General features: G+C 38.6%; 1 protein-coding gene across 1 annotated transcript in view; it reads left to right on the forward strand.

Moving 5' to 3' along the window:
• The first annotated feature begins 9,877 nt into the window (after positions 1-9,877).
• The window catches only part of DCP1A (decapping mRNA 1A), a 35,702-nt gene continuing 18,082 nt past the window's right edge, over positions 9,878-27,497 (forward strand). Inside the window, exons 1-5 of the mRNA XM_084292809.1 lie at positions 9,878-9,959; positions 10,820-10,860; positions 12,709-12,836; positions 21,897-21,963; positions 27,011-27,149. Coding sequence (XP_084148935.1) covers positions 12,755-12,836; positions 21,897-21,963; positions 27,011-27,149 — 288 coding nt within the window. The 5' untranslated portion in view covers positions 9,878-9,959; positions 10,820-10,860; positions 12,709-12,754. The remainder of the gene's footprint in view (positions 9,960-10,819; positions 10,861-12,708; positions 12,837-21,896; positions 21,964-27,010; positions 27,150-27,497) is intronic.

Raw genomic sequence — 27,497 nt, forward strand, 5'->3', positions numbered from 1 at the left:
AGGCTTGTAAACCAACAGCACTGCCTAGCTCTTGTGCCACAGAAGCTCATGAATCACGTGGTAGCCCTACAGTGCTAAATCTTAGAGGTTTGCACAGCCTACTTGGCCACTAACCAACCAAAAATAATAATAAAACAGACTTTAACTGGAGAATTTTATCGAAAATATATGACCGAAGTATTAACAAATTCAAATATGCTCCTTCCCAGACAGACACATTGTAAAAGCAGTGCTGTCTTTCCAAGCTAAGACATCCTTCAGGCTGAGTGCCTCTTGCACAGATGCTTTTATGAGAATTAAAGCAAGCATCAGGAGGAGCAGCCTGCCTTCCCCCGGCTCGTTCCCCACTCCTCCTCCATGTGCCGCAGGTACTCCAACAGCTTACTCCTGCTTCAGCTTACCTCCTAGACATAGCCGCTCATGAATTATTCAGGTCACAAGTCTGTCCTGAAAACGGAGCTGATCGGAATTTTTCTTAATCCAGAAAAGGCAAAAATACCTTATTGCACAGTGAAAATATTTTCTAGAAGTAATTTTTTGCTCTATTTTTTGGTAACTGGCCTTAACCTAATTTCAGTTACAGTAAGTAGTGAACTTTGGTCATTCCTGCCCTGAAGAATAGCTCAGCACTGCTGGAATTAATTTCCCTTGGTTGGTAAGTCTGTCCGTAATGAAGTACGAGCCCTCCTGAAAACACCCCTTCTCTGCCTGACCGATGCCAAGTACACAGGCACACAGGGATATGGGAAAGGCAAACACAGTAAGTCTGACCTACCTATCACCAATTTCTACACCAGTTGTTACCATCCCCCCAGATTTCACTTGTGGGTAGCAGAGGAGCTGGGCAGTTATGCAACACTGGACTCAGACCTCCAGGACATCTGAGCTTGGCGGAGCTCGCCAGCTCAGAGAGACATCAAGGCCAAGAAGGAAAAGAAAGAGATTTGGCCCTGGGCTATTTTCACTTGTGTGTATTTATTCACATTGCAACTATCAATGCCTGTTAAAGTTAGTTGTTTTGGAAATCACGTAACTAATTCAAGCTTTAGAAGAGGTAATCATTTTTAAAAATAAGAAGTACTCACCATATTGACCATGAGAGTTTTGAAAGACCCTGTTAGAGCCTGCCATATAAATGGGTACTCTGGAGGTGTTAAATAAGTATTTGTGATTATTATAAATAAATTTATTGGAGAGATGCTTAGCAACTCTTCAGCCATTTTCCTGACAAAATGTACCACGTCAACATAAGGTCTTTGGATTCATCATTTCAGTATACTAACTCCACATCATAAAAGTAATTTTATTGTGAAATACTGCTGTGGAAAAATTACTATATGAATGAAGTGGATGGTTTCAGTGTAAAATATATTAGTTAGCCCTTTTTCCTTTGAAAATGTGCCAAAGTAAGCAATCCAATTCGTAGACTAATCTCTAAAATTACATTCATTTTCAAAATGAAAATTCAGTAAATTTGTACTCCATATCTTGCAGAAAATATTTCACTAGGTGACTGCCATTTTGATTGCACACATAACTGCACACGACCCATTTGAAATTATTTAAAGATGTTACTGGTTTTGTTCTTAAATAATTCACTAGTACCTGATCACTCATGTTCTAGCACCACAGTCAAGGGACATGAGGTCCCCAAACTAAAGGCTTGCACTCCCACCACAGGCCTGCCTGAACTAAGCAGTTTCCTGTGCTTAGCACTGTGCCACAGTTTGGCTGCAACCTTCCAGTTTTTCTGCACAAGAAAACTTAACACTTTCCTCCTGAAATTCCCTTCCCCTGCCATGACTGGCGCATCTGTGCCATGGTGATCCCCACAGGACCTTCTGCAGGCAGCTTTATGGCTTTCTTCTGCCTGACTACAGCAAAGAAATCCTCTGTCAGCCAGAACTTAACTGGTGAAAAGAAGCCAAATAAGAAGTTAGGACCTCATCCAGTTAATTTACTTAGTCACGATGTAATTAAGCTTCCTTTTTGCCAGTAGATGACTCCTCCTCACCTAGCCTCCCGCTGCAGCTCCAGGAAGGTGCAGACTCCCTGCCACCCACCCCGGCAGCAGGCTGCAGGCCCATACTGGGTGGCTTGGCCCCGGCCTCTGGGTTCTAGACAGGAACATGTTTCTGAAACCTGTGTCCCTGGCTGCAACTGCTAGGGGCAGAACACGTCACGGGATGGACATTTAAGTCCACATGGTTATGTCACTGAACTGTCCCGGGCATTATACAGCCTCGACAGAGCTAACGGAGACAAGCAGGAGGTACGTGTGCTTACACTGAGCGTTAAATGACTGTGCCTTAGGTACCTGGTTATAGGTGTGTGTCTTTCAGACAGCAGCCCAACACCAGCATGCAGGCAGGCACAGAGGGCAGCAAGGGGCCAGAGGAAACCACCCCGAAAGAGAAAAGAGGCTGAAAATGCTGACATGGCTCCTTTGCTGTGAGAGCAGCATTAGGATCCCAGCAGTCAAGCAGCTGCTGCCCTCACCTTCTGACCAGGCCCTGTGATGGACCAGCAGCCACCAGCCCTTCCCAGAAAGTATTCCCCCCAGAAGTATCCTCCTCACACCTACTGTCTATATCGCTCTTCAGAAAAGTATTTCAGTGAAAAGAACAGTGATGAGTAAAGCCATGATACTCATTCTACAATGGGAAAACAAAGGTACAGAGAGCTGAAGTTGTTTAGTAGTGTACAAAATGACACTGGTTTGACCCAAATGTAGGTTTACCGATTCCCATTCCTCTGGCACTGGACAATCTAAATAACACCAAAACAAGCCCAAATCACTAGGCTGTTTTGTGTTGTATTTGTTCCCAGTCATGTTTGAAAAGCTCTAAAAGCTACTTACTCTCAAAATTTTGTTGCATATGCTTTCTTATTACTATACCACATCAAGAAAAGCCCTTTGAAATACATACATTTTATATCTTAAAAATATAACTAACATTTATATCTTAAAAATATAACTAACCTATGTTAAAGCCAATTGCTCTAATACATGTATATTTTCTAAGAGGACCAGCTCTATTAATATTAAAAGGAATATAAATATTAAAAAAGAACTTCTGATTTGCTATTTTACAGAAAGGCTTCTGAGATTACAAAGAATGTAAATCCACATTTTAAGATTTGCATGATAATCTGTTTTAAAGGGGTAGGTACACAGAGATGTTCAAAGAGGTTCAAGAACCTTAAAGAATACAGAAGGATGGCTACAAGAAAACAAAAACGTAAGCATGTGGTAATGCTATAAAACTGACACAGTACATTTAAGGTCAATAACTCAATAATTTAAAAAGTGATGTTAAATTGAGTTTAAAAACTGACTTTGTTCTGCTAAAGTAGCTTGCTCAAGGCTTAAGGCATCTGATGCACAATTATTCCTGCTGTATTTCTCAGTTCTCTACAAAGCAGAACCTTGCTAATCTAATTGTTGGGTTTTGATCTGTGCAGTCTGTAATCTGGAGAAGAAAACTTGGAACAGGCTACTCTGAGCCTTGTGATAGTAATTGCATATTGTTTTTAATGTTATTATACCAATAAAACAGAAACTACATGTAAAATGAAATGAGCAATAGAAAATCCCTGACAGCGCACCTTTCCTTCTGCATTGTTCTTGTCCAATTGCTAATTTGCCCCAGTGGCGATTTGCAATAGAGTTCATTTCCATTAATGAAATTAGTATAGTTCTAATATATTCAGCAGCAGGCCCTGCACCTATCATTGGTTAAAATACGACGCCACTGGCTAGAGATGTGTTCAAATCCCTACATATTACATTAAACATACAAATCAGTAAAAGCAAGGCTGTATACCTACTTCTAATGTAGTTATAGAGGCTATGATCATTGAAAGGTTTGTATTCAAAAGTAAGATGTATATAAATTTTTGGACAAATTTTGTCTGGAAGAAAAGATTACCAGACATCTATGCAAAATACAGAGTCCCAGAAACAACATTTTCTCTCTAGTTCTTATTGATGTCAATGACAAAATTCTCTCTTTACTCTGTTCAGTGACATTATAACTAAAGGTGAAAATGATAAAATTTCTAAGCCAAACCTCCCTGCGTCAGTTAAAAAAAAATTAGTTTTACCAATCTAGTTTCACTACCTACCTTTGTCAGAGAAGAGCTGTCATATTTTTCATGCAAATTCCAGCAATTTACATGTTTCAAGCTGGCAGGCAGACAATGTCTTCCTAGAAAAAATTGCCACCCTTTTACAATCCCCTGTGAAATGGCAAACCAGGTTAGAAAGATAGAGGAGATTGGATTACCTGTCTGTGCCAGATCATTGTTTCTAGGAGATGATCCATAAATGATTAATCCTTCTAATGTTCTTGAGCAATGTAAGGAGCGCTGCCTGTGACCTATTTCAACCTATTTCAACACTGTTGTTGTGGGAACAGCTTTTCTGGAATTGAGTATTTTCATTCTCTTAGTTTTACTGAATTGTAATTGTAATTTATTCCCCTCTCTATGATTCATGTTTTTTTAGCATCTGTTATAAGGACAATAACTGTTGATGACAATCATGTCCGATATGGTTGTGAACTCGTAGGTGACCGAACATTTTTATATCATTTTACTTGTACTTTATTAAATTATATTATTTCAATAATTCACAGTTGTTTTTTATGCTTCCTGCTTCAGATTTGCTAGACCATTTTGCCAATTGCACAAGGAGAAGAAAAAAAAAAAAAAGAAGAAGAAGAAAAAGAAGAAGAAAAAAAAAAAAGAGAAAGAAAATATCATCCATTTCTGTTACAGAATCATGACTGCTACTATTACATGACAAAATGAGACCAAGGTAATTTATAGTTAAAATCAGATTTCAATACTGCAAGATCTGGGAAACTCAGATACCCTACAAAATTGTTATATATTATCCCTGTTTTAGGTACAGCACAGAAATAGTAAAAATCCCATACGTACATCTGAGTAAGTCTGGAGTCCAAGCACTGTTTTCCTCTACCTTGTCACTTTGAAATGACAGGAGTAGATTTACACATCAAGCAATCGCACAGATTTTTACTGTTTAGATTATCACTATGCTTTGTCCATCCACACTGCATTTAGTAGTCACACAGTCAAAAATAACCCTGTTGACAAAACCTAGGTCAGAAACTGTCACTTTTGATGTGGAGATTTGTAGAAATATAAAGTTGACTTATTTCACAAATCTGACATAAGGAATTGACATGGCAGAAGGGAAGGGATACAAACCTTCTGGGAAAGGCAGGTCAGAAATGATACGATAGCAAAATTGAATAATTAACTTAATTATAAGGCTCTGTACAGATGCAAGAACTGAGTATGCAAGAATCAACCCTGCCAGATACTATATCATCTGATCTTAAAACACAACAGTGAAGAAAACACTGTAACAACCTTCAATAAACTGATTGGAATTGTTAGGGATCCAGCCTAACGACTTCTGTGGCACATTAACCAGATTTCATTTTGTCCTTTTGCCAGTAGGTGTGGAGAAATGACTTCTTTAACAAGTTTAGTTCTGTAACCAAGGGAAGAAGGATAAAAGGAAATGGATCTGGTGACCAAGGGATACTGCAGAATTTGCAGGGAAAAAAAAAAGTGCTGCTACCCTATAACACTGTAATGTGTAACCATTTAGAAAACCCTCATCTAAAGGTGGGAATAGATTTTTCATAGCTAAAAATAAATATCTATGACCATGAATTTTCAATAAGGTACCTATGGATGCAACATTAGTGCAGAAAGAACATACTGCAAATTGGAAGACTTATGAAAGGCTTGTAATTCGCTCAGCACTGCAGAATGATTGCCAGGAAAGAAAATTTTTCTTTATGTACATAAAAACTGCATAAACTGCTGGTGAGTACCGTAAAAGCCTGTTTCTGTGCTAAGTCTCAGAAAGTACGATTTTTACAGATGTCATTTACAAAGAGAGAGGTCTTTATCTCCAACTGTAGCTGTGTTCAGTTATCCTTTATCAGCCTGAAGAATCATCCCATGAAGAATTATTTGTACAGTAAAGTATAGTGATGAGACTGAATGCCAGGAACTGTCAGCCTCACTAATGGCAAAGATCAAGTGTGCCTTCATAGTAGGATGAACAATGCAACTGAAGTAAACATTGTAATAAATAATAAGCAAATAAAAATGTCCAAGTAATGCTTCTTGTGAAATAAAATTATTTTCCGAACAAAATGGCAGACCTATCAAAATTCTAGCATCCTCCCCCCTTTTTTTAACCACTTTAGCACCTAGAAACTGACATCTCTCACGAACACACACACACACAAAAAACAACACACACACAATTAGGCTTGCAGGCTTGTCTAGGGAATTAAACTGCAAACTAAAAGTCTGGTAACTTATTGATTAAGGAAGTCATCATCAGGGCAATTTACCCTAGCTAGAAATAAGCCCAAATAAATAAATTCTGTTGAATAACAGCCATTATCACTGAAATTTAAGGCACAAATACCAATGCAATTACTAATAAATAAAACAAGAATTACCTGCTATTGAAATTCAAGGAAATCAGTAAGCAAACCAATAAAAAGTGTGCTATTTCCAAAATATCTCATGATACCAGCAACTTCTGAAAATTGCTTCAGGTGGAAAACAGTGTGGATGACAGAACACTAGCTCTGTGAGTCACTCAGGTTTTCTGAAATCCACTGGACCCTAATTCAACTTTTAGCAGTAATGGCAAATGCAGTGACTGGGAATGCTGACTGCATTTCTCCACCATCGTAACATCAGCAATATATTCTTTCCTGATGATATTCAGCTAACAGGGGATAAACAAAGGTATTGCAGACTGAAGAACATTTTTTCTGTATGAAGTTTGAAAGGATCCCAAATAAGCTTTGAAATTACATAAGTAATTTGCTGTGTGAAAAACAAGGGCCAGAGAGTTAGTACAACTGCAAATAGCAGAGCAGACATCAGTGGAAAGACACGGCCATGCTGTCACAAGTATCTGAAGGGGTAAAAGAGGGTCTTTATTATTTCACCTATCTTAACACATATCAAGTAGATAACAGTACAGAGGGTAATAAATCATCAAATTCTGTCCTACAAAACCTCAGCTGAATAACTGAAATACAGAACATAACGTTCTCTTCACTTGTTGAAACACAAATGGAATCTGTCCCACTCACAGAGCAAACATCAAAAGGGCATTATGTACAGCATCCCACTTCTGTCTGGTACAGTGCAAGAACCAGAAATAGAGAGCAATGGATGAACTTTTCCCCAGCAGTAGCTGCTGCATAGCTTTAGAGGAGGACAAAGAAATTTGCAATATACAATAATCAAGGAACAAGCCTGAATGGATACAACTAACATTTCAGTTTGCAGAGGTCACAGCTTGAGTCTAAGTATACCGTGTGTTTCAGTGTACTTCAAGGTTGATGAAGCAGATGGCAGGTCATATGACTCATTTCTGATATAAAATATATTATTCCAAGGCAACAACAGTGAAGGTCAGAGAGAATTCACTAAAACGAAGAACAGGAATTAGCAGATAAAGGAGGAATACAACCCGTAACTGGAAAACACAGCTTCTTCTCCTTCTTCTCCTTCTTCTCCTTCTTCTCCTTCTTCTCCTCCTTCTTCTTCTTCTTCTTCTTCTTTTAATCAATGCTCTTCATGTTTCACTTTAAATTCAAGATGCAGCCAAGGAGTTTTCACACTTGAGAAGGTCTGGCACAGCAGAAAGCTGCCCTTTGTCAAGAAGTTTTTTACATTAAAAAATACCTTTGCTTATAGTAGTCTTGAAGAAAGGAACAGCTTGGTGCAGGTGTTTCAAATGCCATTTAAAACCAACTGTTTAAAGAGTTTTTGTCATTTTGTTTGCTTCATTTGAGCCCTTAGAATGTCTTTCAAAAGATTGCTTTTAAACATGAACTTCTTCATATTGTTATTACCTAATTTAGAGTGTTACTGAATAGTAACTAGCTATTTTATAGCAAAGTATTTTTCACATCAAATTAAGTGTGATTGTTTGCCCTTTATGGAAATGGGTTTTCACACTTTACATACAGAACCAATAAAACCCCAAATTTTGTTGATTAGATTGGACCCCCCTTGTGACAAAACAGGAAGGACTCAAGGGATGGAAGATTTATGGAGCTCTCTATGACATTCTCTATGCTTTTATGTTTTTTTGACAGGTAGTTAGGCTTTGGGATTCAGGAGTGAGTTATATGATGAAGGTACATGGGAATTTGTGTCCAGATTACCTTTTTTTATGTATATGAAATGTCTTTTTACTTTATGCTAGAGCTGTTTGACATTGAAACAGGTAAATTAATGTTCACTCCAAAAAGCTTTACTTTTAAATAAATAAATAAATTGGTATCTTACTGGAACTTGGCGTTTCTGCTGCTTGTCAGGAAGACTTTTTATGGAGCGACACAATTGCTGGATCCTTGCTTATGCTTTTGCATGAAACATCGACCTTTTGGGGGGAGGATTAAACTGTAAAGCTAATTGTATTAAAATCAGAAGTATGTCCACCTGCAACGGAGAACATGATCTGTGGTAATACAAATGGTAAAGGAAATTCCTTACATTCTCAGAAGGGTCATAAGCTCGCCGCAAACATAGTTTTATTTAAGTTTGCTAGCCTCAAGTTTTTTTTTGTTTTGTTTTGTTTTTGTTTGTTTTGTTTTGTTTTGTTTTGTTTTGTTTTCGTGGCAGATTTCACAAAATTTTACAAATATGATGTTATTTTGGAATTCCTTCACGTCTTGTTCATAATATGTATGTTGTACTTTTTCCTAAAATCCATATATTAGAAAAACAAAGTATTTAATTCCAACATTCTTCTGAAGTATTGGGAATTCCATATCCCACTGCAGAGTGTGAACCAAATACCAGATAATGATGAACATGTGAGCATCTGCAGGGGGTGTGTGGAACCATGGAGGCAGAGGCTGAGGCACTACGCACTGCGCCGTGCAGTTGCAGCCCTGACTGCACCGTCTGCTCCCCCAGCAGCACGAGAGACGGACACGCTGCAGGCACATCTCGCACCCCTGAGGCAGGGGGAACCCAAGGGAACGAGCAACATTGGCCCCAAAATCCTGGGAGGTGACTCCTCCGTCCTGGGACCCAGCTCACAGCATGTCACAGGCCAGCCCGGGGCAAACTCTGAAGCCTTTGTACTACTCATGTCAGGAAACAAATTACGGTAAAAACATAATTACTTCTTACAATGTAAGCAATACACAGATCTTTAGCTTGATCTGATCATGAGAAATAAAGAAGCTATTTCTCTTCATGACATGCCCAGATGCGGAGAGACAATTCGGAACGAAACTGAAAATATTGGATAACAGAAATATCCACTGTGCTTGGACAGACGTATGGGAAAATGGGAAGATACCTACCAAATTCAGGTGACAGCTGAATCTGAATTTTCAATCTCGAAAAGCAATACTTCAAGATCTTCATTTATTTTTACACAGGTCATGCCCTTTTGCCTCACAGAGGTAGGGTCAGTGTTGTCTCATGGTCAGCACTGCCTTTACCCTTCCACCACTGGCCATTTCACCAAGTGGCCACTACAGTCTGAGGGCAGCAGTCCCGCAACGCAGTCAAGGGCACATTTATTTATGTATCCGTTTTTATTTATTTATTTATTTATTTACTTATTTATTTTGGGGGGGGGGGGGGGGGGGTAAGGTAGGGCGGCGGGGTGGGCCGTGAGGCGGGGCGGAACGGAAGGCGCGGGGCTCAGCGTTCCGGCGGGCGGCGGGGACGGGCGCGCCGTGACACCGCGCGGCCGCTTCGCGCCGGGCCGCAAGATGGAGGAGGCGGCGGCGGGCCGGGCGGGGCAGGAGATCAGCCTGGCGGCCCTGCAGCGCCACGACCCCTACATCACCAGCATCGCCGACGTGACCGGCCAGGTAGCGCTCTACAGCTTCAGCCCCAAGGCCAACGAGTGGGTAAGTGACGGGCAGCGGGGCCGGGGCTCTTCCCTCGCCGCCGGCCGGGCCCTCGTTATCGTATCGGTGCTGTGGGGCTGGAGGGCTGCTACAGCTCTGACATTTTAAAGTGTGGTTTGTTGTTCGTAGCCCTAATTCGGGAGCAGTGGGGCTTGGGGAATAATACTCGTCTGCGCGTTAAAATATAGCTTTCACCTCAGCTGGTTGTCCTCAGTGGTTTGCGTATGGCTGCCGGTCCTACGGTAAAAAGGCGTCTCTGGAGGTACGGTTTAAGGAAAACGCCTGATTTAGGTTCAGAGCTGTCCTGTGCCTCCTTCGGGCTGTCCCTGCCTGTTGTAGTTTAGTCACAGAACCGCGAGATGTGAACGTGTGGAAGTTCAGTGCTGTGGGCAGCGCTGGAGCTGTGCTGGAGACCCTCAAGCGTACGGTGAGGGCTGCTTGGAAAACTGAAGGACAAAACAGAGCTGGGGCACATAGTTAGGTTGTTTCGTTGTTCTGTGTGCTGGCATTCTACTTGTTTTAAGTAACAACTGTGAAAAACTATTTGTAGGTAATTAAGTGTAGCCCTTATTTAAAGCGGGAGTTGTGAGAAAGGTGTTCAGCTCTGACTGTTGAAGCTGAGCATGAGAAGTTGTGGGATACGTTATATCCATCAGTAAGTTAGCACCATGAAGGAAATCTTCTGGAAGTGTGTTTAATTTCTGAACTTCCCTAAGAAAAAATAACAAGTGCCAGAAAATAACAGATCACAATATCCTTATTTAAAAAAAAATACAAATAGTCTTTGTAATTGGAATGTTCTATAAAAGCTATCTCTGTGAACAAGTGTATTTCTTAAACACATCTGCTCTCTTTTGTAGGAGAAAACTGATATAGAAGGTACCTTATTTGTGTACAAAAGGTAAGGGTTATTTTTTTGTTTTCTTTTTCACTATGAAGAAGACAAAGAAGGTGGCTACATGTGCAGCTCCATACTGGATTTATTGCATACAGTTCATAATTACTTATTTGTCTAGCTGGTAACATATGTGTTATATATTCTTTGAGAAGAATAAACTCTGCACATGAGTGAATAACCCTAGTGATAACACACAGAAATACTGCTGAAAAATCTTAGGGCCTGATAAATGCTACCTATGTATCCACACAAAAACCTAGTTTATTAACGTTATTTTGTTGGTAACAATAACATCTGTTAATGTATTGGGGTTGATAAATGCATAGCCACCCCACGTCTCCTAAAATATGTGAAGTTGATCATGAAAACAATATGAATTTCAAATCAAATTAAATAATGTTCTTAACTTCTGTCATATCCTATCTAGTTCTAAAAATGGATGATGACACTTAAGTCGCTTGAGGGCTACTTGATTTCCTTGTTAAAATAATGAAAGGAATTCGCAGTTACGTGGCATGGGGAAAAGGGCCTGATATTCTTGATGGAAGCAGCAAAACCAATTATGGATTTAAGTTTTAAGTTGCCAGCATGTCAGAAATTTAACAATGAAATAACAGTGCTGAATGTAAGAAGTGTGAATAATGCAGACTTAATCAACCCATCCTGAAACAGACTGTCAGGGAGTAGGTTATTCCAGCTGTTGTATCTTGGCACTGTAAAGGAATACATGTCATCTTTTGCTGTTAACTTTGCTTGAGCTTCAAGTTTGGAAATACACAGTGTAAGAAACCAACCAAATTAAAAAAAAATAAAGTTTCTGATTATTTCACAAAAGGTCTGTTAAGAGCATTAAATGAGTAACCCGTGACAGTAAGGACTGTTTGCCACCTTCATAGAAACTCTTGGCAGGTTTTGTTGTTGGACATTGTTTAGAGGTGTCCATGTTGCTATAAAGATGTTAATGCTTACTAGCTAATTCTAGCAGTTTCTTTACCCTAGTGCCTTTGCTTAGCTAGTTATTTTTCTCAGATAATGAATGATCTAAAACAAGCCTCCTCTTCCCCCAAAGGCCTTCATCATGCTGCTTTGTTGATTATATGAGTACTTACGGGCACAGCTCAGTATGGTGACATGATATTCATGCCGCAAGAGAAAATACACCTGAAACAAAACCATCTTGAATTTTCAGTGTGTGCTAGCTTGCTGCTTTCTTTTTCCACATGGTGTCTACCAAAAATGTGGATATTAAAAATTCTTTCACTAAGCAGTACAATTGTAAATATTTTAATAACTACTTTGAAGATACTGGGTAAAATCTTTATTTTCAGAGTATCCCTTTAGGAAGAAATTACTGCTTCTGGTTCCCCTCTAAGTGAATTTCGTGTTATTTAAGCCATCTTTTTTTTTTTTTTATCGTCACATCTATTTGCAATAAAGTCAGTATTGCTGAATAGTATGGTTTGATGTTTTTTCTCCTCTAACTAAAGATTCTAAAAAGCTTTAAAGCTGTCTTATTTGAAGTATTAAGTACACTTGAAAATTAATCCTGGGCCTGCCCTAGGTTTTTTGAATAGTTTTGTGGTTTTTTTTGAGGCATATCTTTGATTCAGCAGTTCAGAACTGTAACACTAATCCTAACCATATTTGAGGTAAGCATGATTTTAAATTGAAATGAGTTGGCTCACCCAGAAATGGCGTAGAAGAACAGCTATTAGATATTCAGGACTGCGAAAGCTTTAGTTCATGAAGTAATGGAGATTTGAGGATTAATACGTAAACGTGTTTCAGAAAATTGTTTGTATATGTTGATCAAGGTATTAATCCATGATTTTATTTTAATTAAAACAATAGGTCGGCTTCTCCTTATCATGGTTTTACGATAGTGAATCGACTGAACATGCACAACCTGGTTGAGCCAGTAAATAAAGACTTGGAGTTTCAGCTCCATGAGCCTTTTCTTCTTTACAGAAATGCTAGCTGTGAGTATAACATCCTTTAATCCATTTAACCCTCAGATTCTGCTTTATAACCCAGACCACTTCCAGTTACCGTGCTGTGTTCCAGTGTAATGCAGTGGGCTGGGTTCCAGTGCTTTGTTTGATGTCTCTGTCTACAGTACTAGATATGCTTAAGTAGCTGAGAATGTTTTTACTTTGATCACCTGCTTTCAGTAAAAACAAGATAGACAAAGTATCCGATAGAAGAAGTTACATGCTTTTTAACTAATGAGCTTACAGGTTTAATATAAACATATGCACAGGGCTATAGCGTTATTAAAGACAAGTGAAGATATATACCTATTGAGAATATTTAACAGTGAGAGAAGTTCTAAGGGCTTCAAAAGTCAGATTGTGAAACTTCTATTTTTTTTTTCTTTTGCAAGAGGAAAATTAAATATTAATCAGTAGCTGCCTGGGTTGTGAAAATTGCACAGCTCTCAGTGATGGTTTCTTTCTCCAGAACAGGATTTGGAGTCTGGAGACAAATGTGTCTGCTAAATTTCTTTGAATCTAGGCTTCAGCAAGTCTGGAGTGCTTTGAGATGAGTGGTAAAATAGTAGCCCTATCTTCATGCTGCAGTTTATCTCTAATACCAATTTGGGGTCATCAGGTGAGTTAGGATTCCAGTTTGGCACACAGTAAAAATCTCATTACTGCAAAGAGCACAAACTATAACTTAGGTAGCTCTTTGAAGGAACAAGGGATTATATGTGTATATGAAACTATTGTGAGGTTAAGGAGATGATATAAAAGGTGTCCCACAGAGCAGTGTCCTCATGATACAAAACTATCACTTTATATCCTCTTATTTAGGCTACATCCTTGAAATTAGTTTGCTATCTGGTGACAGGTTCTTACTGAATTACTTAGAGAACCCAAGTACTGTCTGGAAAAAGTACTTCCTCGACACAATCTCTTCTTATCATCTAATGTCTCCTTGAATTACAGACAGGAACACTGTTTTGGCTGCACTTCAGTGTACCTAGAAGACCAATCAGTTGTTAATCCCATCTTGTTTTCCCCCCTTGGAAAGCCTTCAGGGTCTGTGGGGCATAGGATAGTTTCCATTAAGTTGACAGAGAACAAATTAAGGTGGGAGGTTTCTGTTTTTAATGGGTTTAGCAATCCTCCTTCTGTAAGCCTCTGAGAGGGGAACGAGTCAAACTTTGTCAGTGAATTGACGAGTCTAGGAGATCAGGAAAGGAAAAGATTCATGAGAAATTGTGAGGGGTGTGTGTGGAAATGCTGCACTGAGTTGGGTCTTTAAGCAGGTCACTTGGTTTGGAAGGAAGAGGAACTGTAGAGGATGGTTGTAGGTACAGGGTGGCTGTTGAGGTGTCAGCAGAGGAAATGATTGCAAATGTGAGGCTGGTGATACAAGGGAAACAGGAAGCTGATGATTCATTTGTTGTTTGGAGCTTATGATGGTATCAGGAGCTACTGTGGAATTACCATATTGTATGCTAGTGGGAGTGACAGAGGATCACTTAATGGAAGTAGTCAGAGAAGGTAGGCTGGCTGTAAGTTCATTAGAAACCCCTAAAGCTAATTATGTGCTTTCCTCTCATTGACGAAAGCCCTCATTTTCCTATGGGACACAACTGTGTAAAATCTGTGGGAGGCTCCTGGCACTTAGGACAGAGATGACAGGAAAGTATGAGGAAGAAAGAAATTTAGACAAAAGTGTGCAAGGAGAATATGATAGACTTGATACTGGAAATAATTGTATTTTGGAGGGTACCTTTACTGCCTGTATTTTTGTCAGTGCCACTGTCATTCTGACCAAAAGGCATTGGTTGGAAACTATCCTGTATTTCATCATTCCATTCTGTCCCCTAGAAAGAGCGTGTCCAGAACCAGTCTGTGCTTAATGCAAATTGGAGATGTAAAGTTCAGTTAGTGTGCTGTTAGTTATTGCCCTGAGTGCTACAAATAGGCAGCAGATCACTTCATGCACTCTGTTAGTGTTTGCTTTGTTCAAGAACAAACTTAGCAGTATGGAAAATTCTGTGTAAGCTTCTTAGTCCTTATCATTTCAGCATGTTAACTCCGTTATATTGTGCTTTTAGTTGTTGGGTTTGGGATTTTCTTACTTTCCTGCAGTTTCCTTAGTTGCCTGATCTCTATCCATTGAATTTGTTGGGAAAAAAATGTATATATACAACTAAAAAGTTTCCATTTGCCTGTATCTGCATACTGTTCTAGAAACCTAAATAAGCAAAGCTACTTCCAGGACTGATCCGTATTTACAGACAGACTTCAACATGTGTATGTTCTAGTTATACGGGTAGGTGAGGCAATTATTTCGGAGTTCTCTTCATGCAGAAAAGTGTCTGCTTCTGCTCAGCTGCCTGCTGTCATGAAAAACCTTTGCATTTTTGAGACCAATTCAAATAGGAGCTGTAAGGCCATAGATAATATAATGCTCATCCCTAAGGGCTTTGTGGTGTGTATCTCTAAGGACTTAACGTGAAGTTCGTCTGAGATCTTATAATGACAGAAAGAGGATGGACTGCTAGATTGGGCATGGAAAAATACCTCGTTAGCAGGGTGTTGGCAACAGTCCTGTTTCTCTTGCACTGTTTTCTGTATCCTGTTTGAGGAAGATCTGCTGTGGTCGTTCAAAATTAAGTTGTCCTGCTCAAATTGCTGAATTATTGAACTGACTATTTTGGTTCCTTAGCTTTCCAAAACTCCTTTTTGTTAATACTGCTGCTTGTCTCTGCCTAACAGCAGTGTGCCTGTATATTTAGGTTGTAACAAGATCAATGACAAATGGTGCTTGATGCTCCTTCAGGGCACAGTAGAAATAGAAGATGATCACAGCTAAATTATGGAGCCTCTCTTGAATACATGGTGACAATATTTATAAGTGATTTCAATATTTATATCACTGTTTTATAAACTTTGTATCTTCACTTTGCTCTGGGATTCTGCCTTAAGAAGATAATAAGAGCAAAGTCTGTCATGTGCACCAGTTCAGACCTCTGACATTTTTCTTTGAGAACAGTTCTGATGCTATTGAGTGACGTACACCGGTCTGTGCAGAGTCACTAACAAGTTATATGCAAAATTTTGCAATCCATATATAAACATTTCTGTTTGGCTGGAGGCTACAAGAAGAATTTGCCTGTCATGCTAGATAATCATGTTCTCAGTGGATTTACCATTCTTTTTGTAGTTCGATTTGTGCAAATACATTTTTCATTACAATGGAATTTATAGTTTGCTGCATAATTGAACTTAATTATTGTTAAAGGATCTCAAGTTTATAGCTAATGTAATTGCACAAAGACTTTTTCATGCTCTTAGAATAACAGGGAATTGCTATATTATTCCCATGGGAAAGGAGGCCTCACTTCTCTTTGGCTGTTTTGTATTTTTTTTTCTGTTTTTTGCAGGATGTGATAAGAAAGTGTCTTTTATGGTTATACTACTAGCGCAACAGATCAAATGATAAAATATCTTTTGTACACCTACCTTCTCTTGTGTTCACTGAGTAACATGAAAAACATTTGGGTCAAAGTATTAGGTGCTATTTTGGTTAGATCTAAGACATGCAGAAGCTTTTTTTCAGAAAATAATACCTTCTCAATACTTTCGCAGGTAACTGAAATCCTTCCCAACTTGTTTTTTTCTCAAAATAATTCTGACAGTATCATAAGATTAAAACCCCAAAACAATATTTAAATCTAAAAATTCGAGGCAATATATATTTACTTTAAAATTTGTATATAATGCGGTTTGAAAACTTAGACCACTTATTCAGTAGTATCAGATCCTAAAGCAAAAATGACAGAATGCGGTGACTAAGAAGCTGTTAAGCATTGTACCAGTTACAGCAGTGAAATAAAAAAAAAAAACATTCTACTTTTCTATGTTAGATAGAATTAAAGAAAGCTAATATTTCCAAATAAGGATGAATCCAAAAATGCAATCTATCACTTTCTTGTTTGGTAACGTAACAGATTTTGCTTTTAGAATTCTCAAAAGTTAGACTTTTTAGATTATGCTTCATACTTAATATGTTATTTATTATTGCTTCATCGAGAATGTATGTTGCTGTGTACATGAGATCCTTGTCTAGCTTTCTGTCTGGAGACGTACGTGTTCTTTAGAGTGTTCAGAGCATTTGTTCCTGAAGCATTGAATACCACTGATATATCTCCATCAACTTTCCTCTTCGTTGTATTTTGAGAAAAAGTATGTTAAAATCTGTTTTAAAAAATGGATGTGGCTCCGTCCATAACATTAATAATAGTCTAGTCTAAAAGTTCTCTACTTTTTTTCAGTCTGTAATGTGAGAAATTGGAGTGTGGTGGCTCCTGTGCAGCAGTTTGTGATTTTTTTGTTTGTTTTTTTTTTTTTGTGTGTGTGGTTTTTTTTTTTTTACAAGTAGATACTTTACTAAATTATAGAGGAAAATAAGTTAAAAAAAAAAAAATCAGACAATGACCGTCTTACCTCTGAAGGTCTGCAAGAAGTATTCTTCTAAGTCCTTCTCGTTTATAACTTTCCCTCTGTATTGGTGGTGTTGGTCTTGATTAAAAGGCTTTTTAATCCAAGCTAGTTCTTTTGGAAGGTCAGGCAGATGTATTTCCATGGTTCTGAAAGGGCAGATGCCAAGTGTAAAACTTAAAAAGTAAAATAAATGGTCATTGTTTGATAGGTTTATTCCCCTTCTTATTCTTTATCCAAAAGTAAGAGTTAGTGAAACAAAAGTAATAGATCTGGGGAGGTTTATACTTTGAAATGTAAAAGTTGGGTACAAAGTGTTGTCATCCTGCGTTATCATTAATGATAAACGCTTGTATTCAGAACAGCAAACCAAATGTGAGTTGCTTGATTTCAAATGGCTTTTTAAATTCTTTGCAGGAGCTTCTGATTGGTTTCGAACCAGGGAATCTTAACGGTTAAGGAAAGTATCTCATCATATTCTCCCCCTCTCCTCCCGCCCAACTCATGAGGCAGTGAACGTAACACATCTCTGCAGCTGGCGCAGCCGAAGGGCTCTCCAGCAAGCGCATTAACCCAGTGCTTTAGTCCGAGATAAGGAAGGAGCCTGTTCTTGATACCTTTACAGCAGAAGCAGCAATGCGAGCAAGGGGGAGGGGAAGAACCATTGAAAGCTGCTAAGCAGTGCTAAAAATATTTTGTTTGACCTGAAAAATGGCATTCGAACTAGTAGGGGTTTTCTGCTCTAGTTCAGTGTTGTGTAGTGGTAATCCCTCTCGTTCTGTGTCGTGCTTTGTCAGATGGGAGTTTGTTCCAGTGTTCCTGATCCTGGACGTGGCTGCTGTTTGACACCTGCTGAATTACTCCAGTGCAGCTGCTGGTGGGGTTGTGCTGTGAACGCTGTTTGTGAAGTAGCTTTTGATATTCAAAGCAATAAGAAGGGGAGGGATGTTTTAAAATGATTTGTAATGACTTATAAATCTGTGTGACAGTCTAATATTTAAATTGAAAAAAATAAAGAGTTGTGAATGAGGAAGAGATCAGAGCACAGTGGCTGGGGGGGCGTGGCATTTCAGCTAATCTTACTCCTGAAAGAAATATGAGCACTGAGAGAGATTATACACCTGTCTTCTATTTGAGGTGTAAAATGATGTATGTATCAGTTTTTTGTTTTAATGGGAGTGAGATTTGGTTATCTTTCGTGATTTCTTTTTAGGGTGGTTTCAACATGAACCCATTTTTTTGCAGAGGGAGCTGGAAGGGATATTGTCTTCCACTTCCAGTTGTTGTAGGATAACATCTGAATTAAAACTGTATTTTTTTTCTCTCTTCCCATCAGCTCTTCCAGCTAGTTATGATCCATTTTACAACTTACCATTGTTTTGGATGAGGTGAAGCTGTATCTGCACAAATGGTAACCTGGTTGAAGCAAGAGAGTGGTAGTTTGTAATCTCTCAAAGTGGTGCTGCTGACGCATCCCATATACTTTCCTTTTGGCATGGTATTATATGAACGTTTTAACCATTTTGCCTTACTGTGCAGCCCTCAGCTTCTTGTTTCTGTCGTTTCTCTGGTACCAGATGGCATGTTTGTCGAGCTGATCTGCAAACAATATCGGGGAACTGGTCTGGATTAAAGTTTACCCGGCTGACATAAGGGAGAGGGTGGATTGGGGTAAATTGAGTCATGGCAAAGTTGTGAGAATGTAAGGGTGGCGACACTGTTTATTTCCCCTAACTTGAAATGAAACCTGAAGTGCAGCTGCAGCTGTGGCATGAAGCCTTACTTTAAGTTGCCAGAGTATGGCCTCTGTCCTGCTGTAGCACTTGGCTATCTCCACTCCAAATTCAGCTCTGGTAGCTGGGCAGTGCTGGAGCTGGATCTGACTGCTCCTTGAAGCAGTGGAAGCACAACAGAGAAGGAGCCAGCATGAGAAACTGGCATTACACATTTTGATTAACACTTATGAGTCACTGCTTTTAATAAAAGTGATGTAATTAACTTGCCCAGGTATCTAATGTCCGAGAAGAATTTAGATTAAGATAACTGACTTATTTTAATTTTATCAAGTCTGGTTTGGCTGCGGTTAAGGATTACTTACGACTTCATGTGTGTCAGTGTAATGTGAATGCCACCGAAGGATTACGATGACTACACTCTGTCTCTACTTGATTACTGAAGATGCTGCCCAGCGTTTGGTGTAGAAAAGCTAGAGTGAAAGTGTTAAAGTAGTTGGAAAAATGAGCCAATTTATCTGAAACTAATATTAAAGAGCTGCAGTAGAAAGGTGTGCCATTAGGCATACAAACGTTCAGCTGACGTTTCTGCTGGGTGTAGTAAGATCACGGATAGCAAAAGAATTGGGAAGTACCAACTCCTAATGCAAGGATGTTCATAGCTGAGGTTGCATGCATGTTAAACACATCAAATGTAGTAAGGCAGTTGTGGCAGAAAGTTTGGAGATATCTGGGGCAAGGGAGCTGAACTGAGGGTACCAATGAGTCCTCTTCTGAAAAGAGGGAGGTAATTGTTCCAGTCCGTCAGACCATATCAAACTTAATGCCCAAGTTCACTTGTTCATAATCTGCTTTAGAAGTTTGTGATACTGCTGAAGTTTTGTGGTGACTCCCTGTGATTGTTTGCCAGTAGTACAAAGTAAAGAGAAAAATGATACTCTGTAGGCAGAGCTGAGATTTCAATCAGCTTCAGGTCTTATGTAGGCCTGTGTCTGGCAGAATAGTGTGTGACTCTTATCACTTATCCCATTAAGATATCGTTATAGGTTCCTTATCTTAATTTCTTCAGCAAGTATGCTTTTGAAGAAGCTTTCTTCCTTTAGTAGTTCGACTGATACAGGAGTCAGGGAAGGGAAAGAGCTTTTCTTTAGTGTTAAAATATCCTACGTGACTAAAGAAACATCTCGCACTGAAATGCTGTTGAGTCTCAATGCAGTAAACAGTCCAGTTGTATGAGGTGATAAATTTTCATAAATATTTCGTAAATGTTGGCAATGTCAATTGGCTTATGTGTTTTGCAAGGAGAAAATAGCTTAAATTGTTAAGCTATTTAAGTTGTTATTTATTTCTTTATGGCTAGAAAATCTTTATTGGCTATTACGTCATCTGGAACTTGCAAAGAAAGTTAAATGACTATAGTTACTTAAGGAAAAAGAAAAAAACATAAGAAGCAAAGTACAACTTCAGCTTGTCTTAAGATCTTGTTATAGAAGTGAGGTATGGGCATGACTTCTTTGGTCCAACACAGCAAGGCTAGGATAACTGGAAGTTTTAGAAAATTATGTTTGGTAAATAATCACAGTCTTTGCTGTGGCTTAAATAACCTTGAGTAGGCCTTTGTTGAGACTTTGAGTTTTTTTGGGGGGTGTGTTTTTTGTCTTTTAAAACAACAACAAAAACAAAAAACAAAATTAAATGTAAATCCAGCTAGGAAAGGTAGTGTGTTTGTTTTTAACTCTTTACTTTTCTGTAAGGATTTCAACTTAATAAAAACATTGGCATGAACTGTGCTATAAAGCTGAATTTTAAAAGGCTAAAAATATCCCTTCAGGAATGAAAATATTTCAGTGGTAACATATGCCAGGTGTCTAATCGCCTTTGAGGTACTTGCACACTCTGCACTGGTAAATTTCATAGATGAACCAGGATTTAAAATCACCTGCTGTGTGAATTGGATCGAATACAATTGTGAGAATAGTTTGTAGATTTGTTGTGTTGGCACAACTGTGGGGACAATGAGGAGATGAGGATGTATTTGGGTGAAAATGGCATCTTTAAAGTGGGGCTGCTGATGAAGAAATAGTATGTAGCACTGCTGACCATGTTTCTTGCTCTGCCATGTCTTTCACTGAGTGATCAGGCTCGAACTTCGCCAAGTTTCAGTGGAATTGTACTTGCCCTGAAAACCGGAGTTGTCCTGGGTGTCTTGCAGAGCTGGAAGCTTTTTGCCCTTGCTGGTTTGTCATTGCTGCCTTCGAAGAGCAGGGTTCAGTATGAATCTGTGTTTAAGCTGCTCTGTGAATGTAACAGTACAGCTGGAGCGTTGTTATCACTCCCTTCCTGTACAACTGCTTCTCATGAAAAGAATTAGGAGAGGGAACCTTTAGAGAGAGCCTGTGACTGAATTGTTATACTGCAACTCAAACTTGAACGCTTCTGTTGAACTTCAAAACCTGGCAGTGTTGAAAATGAGTGTTCAAAAACTATGTGGATATTCTTCAGCCTAGTGTAATGGTAAGATCTGCCATTCTAAATAGAAGGTTGCAACCATAGTGGGAAGCCATCTGGAATGTGAAACTTCACTTGCTTGCCTCTTCTACCCGTGAACAAGGATCAGCATTTTGTAGTCTGTCCATTTAATTTGTTTTACGTTGTATTTGTGTTTACCCACATGCTATTTATAATTACTTTATAAATGGTACTTGGTCATGCAGAGAATATTTGAGTGGAAATTGATGTTAACTCATACATTACTAGGCTAATGGGCTGTTGGTTTTTGCTTCCTTTCTACTGATTTATTTTTGTTCTTTCAACCCTTGTCTTACACTTCCCTTTTTTTCTTTTCAAGTGTCAATTTACAGTATCTGGTTTTACGACAAGAATGACTGTCATCGAATAGCAAAACTCATGGCTAAGTAAGTACTCCTGATTGTTACTCTGTAATTCTTGTTCAGAATTCTTCTTCAGGCAAAAATTGAACCTATTACATGCATGTTTTTTTCTCTCCTTAAATTGAGAGATACAAAGTTCTTGCTGCTGTTGGGGTCTGTTAATAATCAAAACTATAGCACTAAGGCTTTTTTAAGTAATAAAGAATTCAGTTGAAGTATTAATTGGCCTTCTCTGAAGAGTGCAAACATAAGCCCTGTTTATTATCTTATACTTGTATTTAGTATTGAGATGCTTAATGGAGAGTAATACCCTGGTAGAAGATTCTCTGAAGCAGAAAGTGTAAGGCAAATAAATAAGGGCTGTGTTTTTTGTGGTTGGTTTGGTGGTGGGTCATTTCCTGTTCTAAAAGCTTGATTATTATTCCTGACTAAAGTCAAAAAAAAAAAAAAAAAAAAAAAAAAGAAGGAAAGTGGGAGAAGGATATAGGTTTTCATTCTGCAAGATTCTGTGTTAGGAGTGTAGACTGAACTATGAAATAAAAGGAACTTGTTGCTAAACTTCTAGATTGTTATTCAACTTTTATTAATGCTTTTCTTCTTTCTCAAGAGATAAATCAGTTTATAAAATTGACATGTCACTTGCTCTTGTTTTATGGTTCCTGAGGTTCTTAGAAGTGTGGAGGCCATGCAGCGGGAGAACTTTGGAAATGATGTCTGTTTAAAGAAACCTTCAAGTTGTGTTTGCAGACACATGGCATTGTTAGTTGTTAAAATACTATCCGTGTAGCAGCACAGTTAGCCTATCTGTGCTGTACGTGGTTGCACTGGCATGGCTTCAGTAGTTTGGGTGAACAGAAGAGGTCAAGGAAAGCTGAGGTACTTAAAATGTAGTGAGTGTAGGGTAGAGAGAGTATTCTTGCTTCTGTTCCTTCAGGTGAGGTGTGTTGCTGATTAAGCCTTGCTTATAGAAGAGGATGAGAATTCATTTAAGTGAGTCTTCTATGTTCTTTGTGAAAGGAAAGTTTAAAGTGTGTGGCAGTGTGTTCATATGCTAGCAAAAATTGCAAAATTGCAAAACGCAGATGTATTCCTCAGGGTATTTTCTCTTCCTGTGTTCTCTGCTTTGTTTTTCTGCACCATCACTATTTACTTTCCTGCACCTTCTCTGTGTGCTCTAATCAGCACATCATGTCTTGTAAGTCATGACATCTTAAAGACAGGCAGAACTTAATAATATGTAAAGTAGACATAGGATGAACATCATTTTAAACCAAATCGCTAATTTAGGTGTTGGCATGACTGTGGATTAAGCATATCTTGGAAACGGGTTAACATATCAAGCAGATTTTGGGAATGTGTCTGGACCATAGTTACTTCTTCAGTCTTAGGCAAGTGAAACTACAGAAATCAAACATGTAGATAGAAAAAGTAATTGATTGGATATTGACAGAATACAGTTAAGTTTTTCTGAGCTTTCCTAGGACCTCACTTCAGAATGGTTTTTAGTTGTTGCTGCTATTAACATGGTCAAAAAGGATGTGATATTCACTAGCCTGCATATTGCTGGTAATAAGTCTTTGATTACCTGAGAGTATATTTCATAAAGCCTTTCCCCATTACTAGTATGTAGAATGTCTAAATACTCTTGGCTCTCTTTTTCTTAATAGCTGTGTATGGATGTAGGGGTAACAAAAGAGTTTGCTGAAGCCATTACTATACTTAGAAGCATTTAGTGCAAGTATATCAAATTGAATATTTTTAAAAGTCCTGTAGAATGAAAGCATACTTCATTTGGTACCATGTGTCTTAGAGCTTCTGAGAATCTAAAGATGAATACTAGGGAAACTGGAATGAAGGCATTGTAGTTGCACGTTGCTGTAGAAGGGCAAAATTGCACTTCTGAGGCTGTTGTTACAAACTTGATGAAAAGTGGATTGAAACTATTTTGCTGACATGAGTTTCTACAAACATCAAGCTTCCTCTCCCTGCAAATGGGTAGAAAGCAGTGAGAAGAAAAGTGCTGATGCTTACGTGTCCTTTCTTTTCAAACTACAGGGATTGTTTCAGCCTGGGATGAAAAATGTATTTCAAAAAAGTAAAGTATGCCCTTTAATTAAATAATAATAACAATAATCCTTTTTAGAGAATGAGCTTTGTCACATGGTTGTGGGCCCCACCAGGCTTAGTTCAGTGGATTTTCCAGTGGTTGTTTATCTTTGAGTATCAATTTAGTTTCACGTTTTTTGTTGTTAGCAGCAGAAACTTGTATTTTGCCTGTTGGTGCCGTTTTACTTAGGTGGGGTGTCCTGTATCACTTACAGGAAAGAGGACTGCATTTAGAGTATCTCAGAGCTTCAAAAACATAACCATAAAAGGTTTCAAGCTTTTTTTTTTTTTTTTTCCAAGCTTTTTTTTTTTTTTTCTTTCCTGCTGTTTGAGTTGACCTTATTGTGCCAGATTGAGTTAACAAGATTGCAGGCCATCCATTTATATTTTGGTGGCTTATCTTTCAAAAGAAAAGTAAATTACTCTTCATAGGCTTTGTAATCACACAACTTCACTTCTCACATTCTCTCTGTCTCTCTCTCTCCCCACCCCTTCCCTGCTCTTCTGTGAGGTTGTGCCAGGTATATTTTCAATGCTGTAACTGCAGATATTCTTGAACAAACTGTCACAGCCACTTCTGTGTCCCTGAAGGAATGTGTGCCTCTTCCACTGTCTGATATAATGGAAAGAAAAAGCAGGCTTTGCTTAAAAAAGATTTAATCCTGATTGCATACAGAGCACGCTTGGTTTACAGATTTGCATTAGTAGAGGTTTTTTTCTTTTGACTTTTTACCCCAGGAAAAGGCATTTGATCTATAGAATTTTTTATTTTAAAAACGAAATCTAGAATTTTCTGGAATGAAAATTCTATACAATGAAAAGATTCTATACTAATGAAAAGACTATACAAGTGTTCAAACTGCTAACTTGAGGAGAAATAAATTTGGGTCAAGTTAAAATACTTGTTCATGAAGGATAAGCTTCCTAGAAGTAGTAGGACATAAGTCTTTGGGAGACTTTATTGTATTCTGATGTGTACATTGTAATTTTCTTATTTTGAAGTTGGTTTATTGGCTTGTTCTACCCTATTTTAACTGTCAGACCTCAGCTGGGCTCTGAGATAGTCTCCCGCTTCCAGATGTTTTGCCTTTATCTGGGACAGTTTGGAAGGGGTGCTGCTTCACATTTACCCTACTGCCATCATCTGAATGTAACCTGCGTAAGACAGGAAATGGAGGAAGAGCCATTAGGCACTTATCTACGTGAGATAATTTCATTTTCATTCTTTAACAAAAAGTAAACTATTACAAAGGTAGCATACCCCTGATAATGTGCAGAAGAAAATAGAGATGTTCTGTGGAAATATTTCTGAAGCACTTCTGTGAAATGGATTTACTCATTGAAAATATTTTGCTATGAGACCATTAGAACTACTTCCAATGGAAAGATATTTTGTTGAAATCTTCTGGAACTGTTTTTAATGAACAGAAAGAGGGCTGGGAGACTCAAGCCGTCCCTTTGTCTACAGGGCAGCACATGCATGACTTCAGCTGCCCAGAAATTGCTCTTTAGCCAAAGTATTTATGTTTCCTGATGCAGCCATGCTGACACTTAAATCTGAGCAAAGCCTTCTGGTTCTTTCATCTTGCCTTTTCTCATCCCTAGTTTTGGATTTGAGTATAGACAAGTCCTAAGTCAGGGCTGTATGACCATGTGGGGTGCTAGAACAAAATGTTCTCTCATGGTGTCACCATAGAAACATTTGTACAGTATTGAGCTGCTTCATCCAAAGCAGCACATGCTGCAGTTCGTAGAAACTGACAGAGTAGATTGGCCTGCAGATCCTGAGTTATGCTCGCAGGTGAGTGCTTGCCTGCAAACAGAGAGGAAGCTGTATAGTATTCAAAGAATAATGAGAAGCTACTTCAATAATCATCTTGTATAATTAAAAGTTTTGAAACTCATTTTCCTGGACAATGCTGTACTGTTAAAAGCTATCTTTTTTCTTTCTCTTTTTTAAAAAAAAACGCACTGTCTAATATTTCTTCAAATAAACACAGCTGAACTCTAGTGAAGTAAAGGGTCTTGGCAGCTAGGAAAATGGGAGGAATCTTCTAACGCTTGCTCTGTTTTTTTCCTCAGGAATGATAACATAGAGATACATAGAAATATCTATTTAGTGAACAGTCTAAAATCTAGATTTATTCCTGAGTCCTAAGTGACCAGAAGAAGCTGGAGGCTGGATGATTGACTCTTTCTGTGACTGCTCTGATGGCACCTCAACTCCTCCATCAGCTCCACAGCATGAGAGTTTTCAAGTGATGTGCCAGCTGTAGAGCTCTGCCCTGCTTACAGTGCTTGTTTTTTCTTAACATATTTGATTAATGCAGGCTTAAAAAAGAGGGGATTACAGGCTGGTGTGTGTTTATTTCAAGAGAATAAGCTTTAGTGCATTGCACAGCCATGTACATCTTGTGAACTGTACGTGGATTAGGAGTAGAAATGTATGCTGCCTTTACTCCTTTTGTTTTCTAATGGTAGGTCTCGTCCTAAATAAGAACTGGTTTGTATTCGATTTAGTTGAACAACATGGCTTGATATGGTTAAATATGGAAAAACTGCATGTTACAAAGTAAACAATAAAAAATACACAGTTTGCTCAGTCTGTGGTATAGTACACGTGCTGCTTATGCGGACATCCAAATGCGTGTTGTATGCTATATTGTAAAAAATGTCTAAATGTGACAGGTCTACAGAAGTAGGGTTTACTGCAGGCAAATTTTGAGATATAGACCAGTGCTGTCTGGATTAGAGGTAAATCATACAGACCATTTGACAGCTTGACTTGCATAAACCTTGTAGCAAATTAAAACTTGTATAGCTTTGGTCAGCTCAGTGTTAGGTTTTCATTCAAGCAGAACAAAACATGTTTATATGCTTGGAGAATGTTTTTCCTTCCTGCTTTTTGTAAAATGTTCATGCTAGATAAAAATTGTGAAAAACCATTTCTCCTTTCCTGTTGCAGAGTGGTAGAACAAGAAGCTCAGAGATCACAGCAAGTTTCCCAGGACAGAAAAAGTCCCAGCAGAACAAATGGCTGCAGTAAAAACAGGCCTATTGACATCCTGGAAATGCTTAGTAAAGCCAAGGATGAGTATGAACGAGTAAGGAAATGTCTTAATTTTATTCTGCTATGAATGAATAAAAACACTGCTTTCCCTTCTCAGTGAGGTGGTCGGGGCCTCACGGAGTCTGCTGAAATGGCATGCCTTGTGGCTTCTGAGAGCCGTGATGGAGAAGGATCCTCATGTGCTCCACATGACAATTGAGTATACTCTAACCCAAGATCACAAAGCAGCGCACCTAATCCGTAATTCAATGGGCCTGAAATTTCGTATGTTTGAATTGCTGCCTCTTGAGGGGAAAGAAGTAGAGTTTTAAAAATGGGTACCTAGAAATGCAAACACAATAAATACGGTGTTCTACAACAGGTGCATGGGCTGCTTAATCTC

The sequence above is a fragment of the Netta rufina genome (assembly GCF_964035555.1).
Source record: "Netta rufina genome assembly, chromosome: 10".
Taxonomy (NCBI): domain Eukaryota; kingdom Metazoa; phylum Chordata; class Aves; order Anseriformes; family Anatidae; genus Netta; species Netta rufina.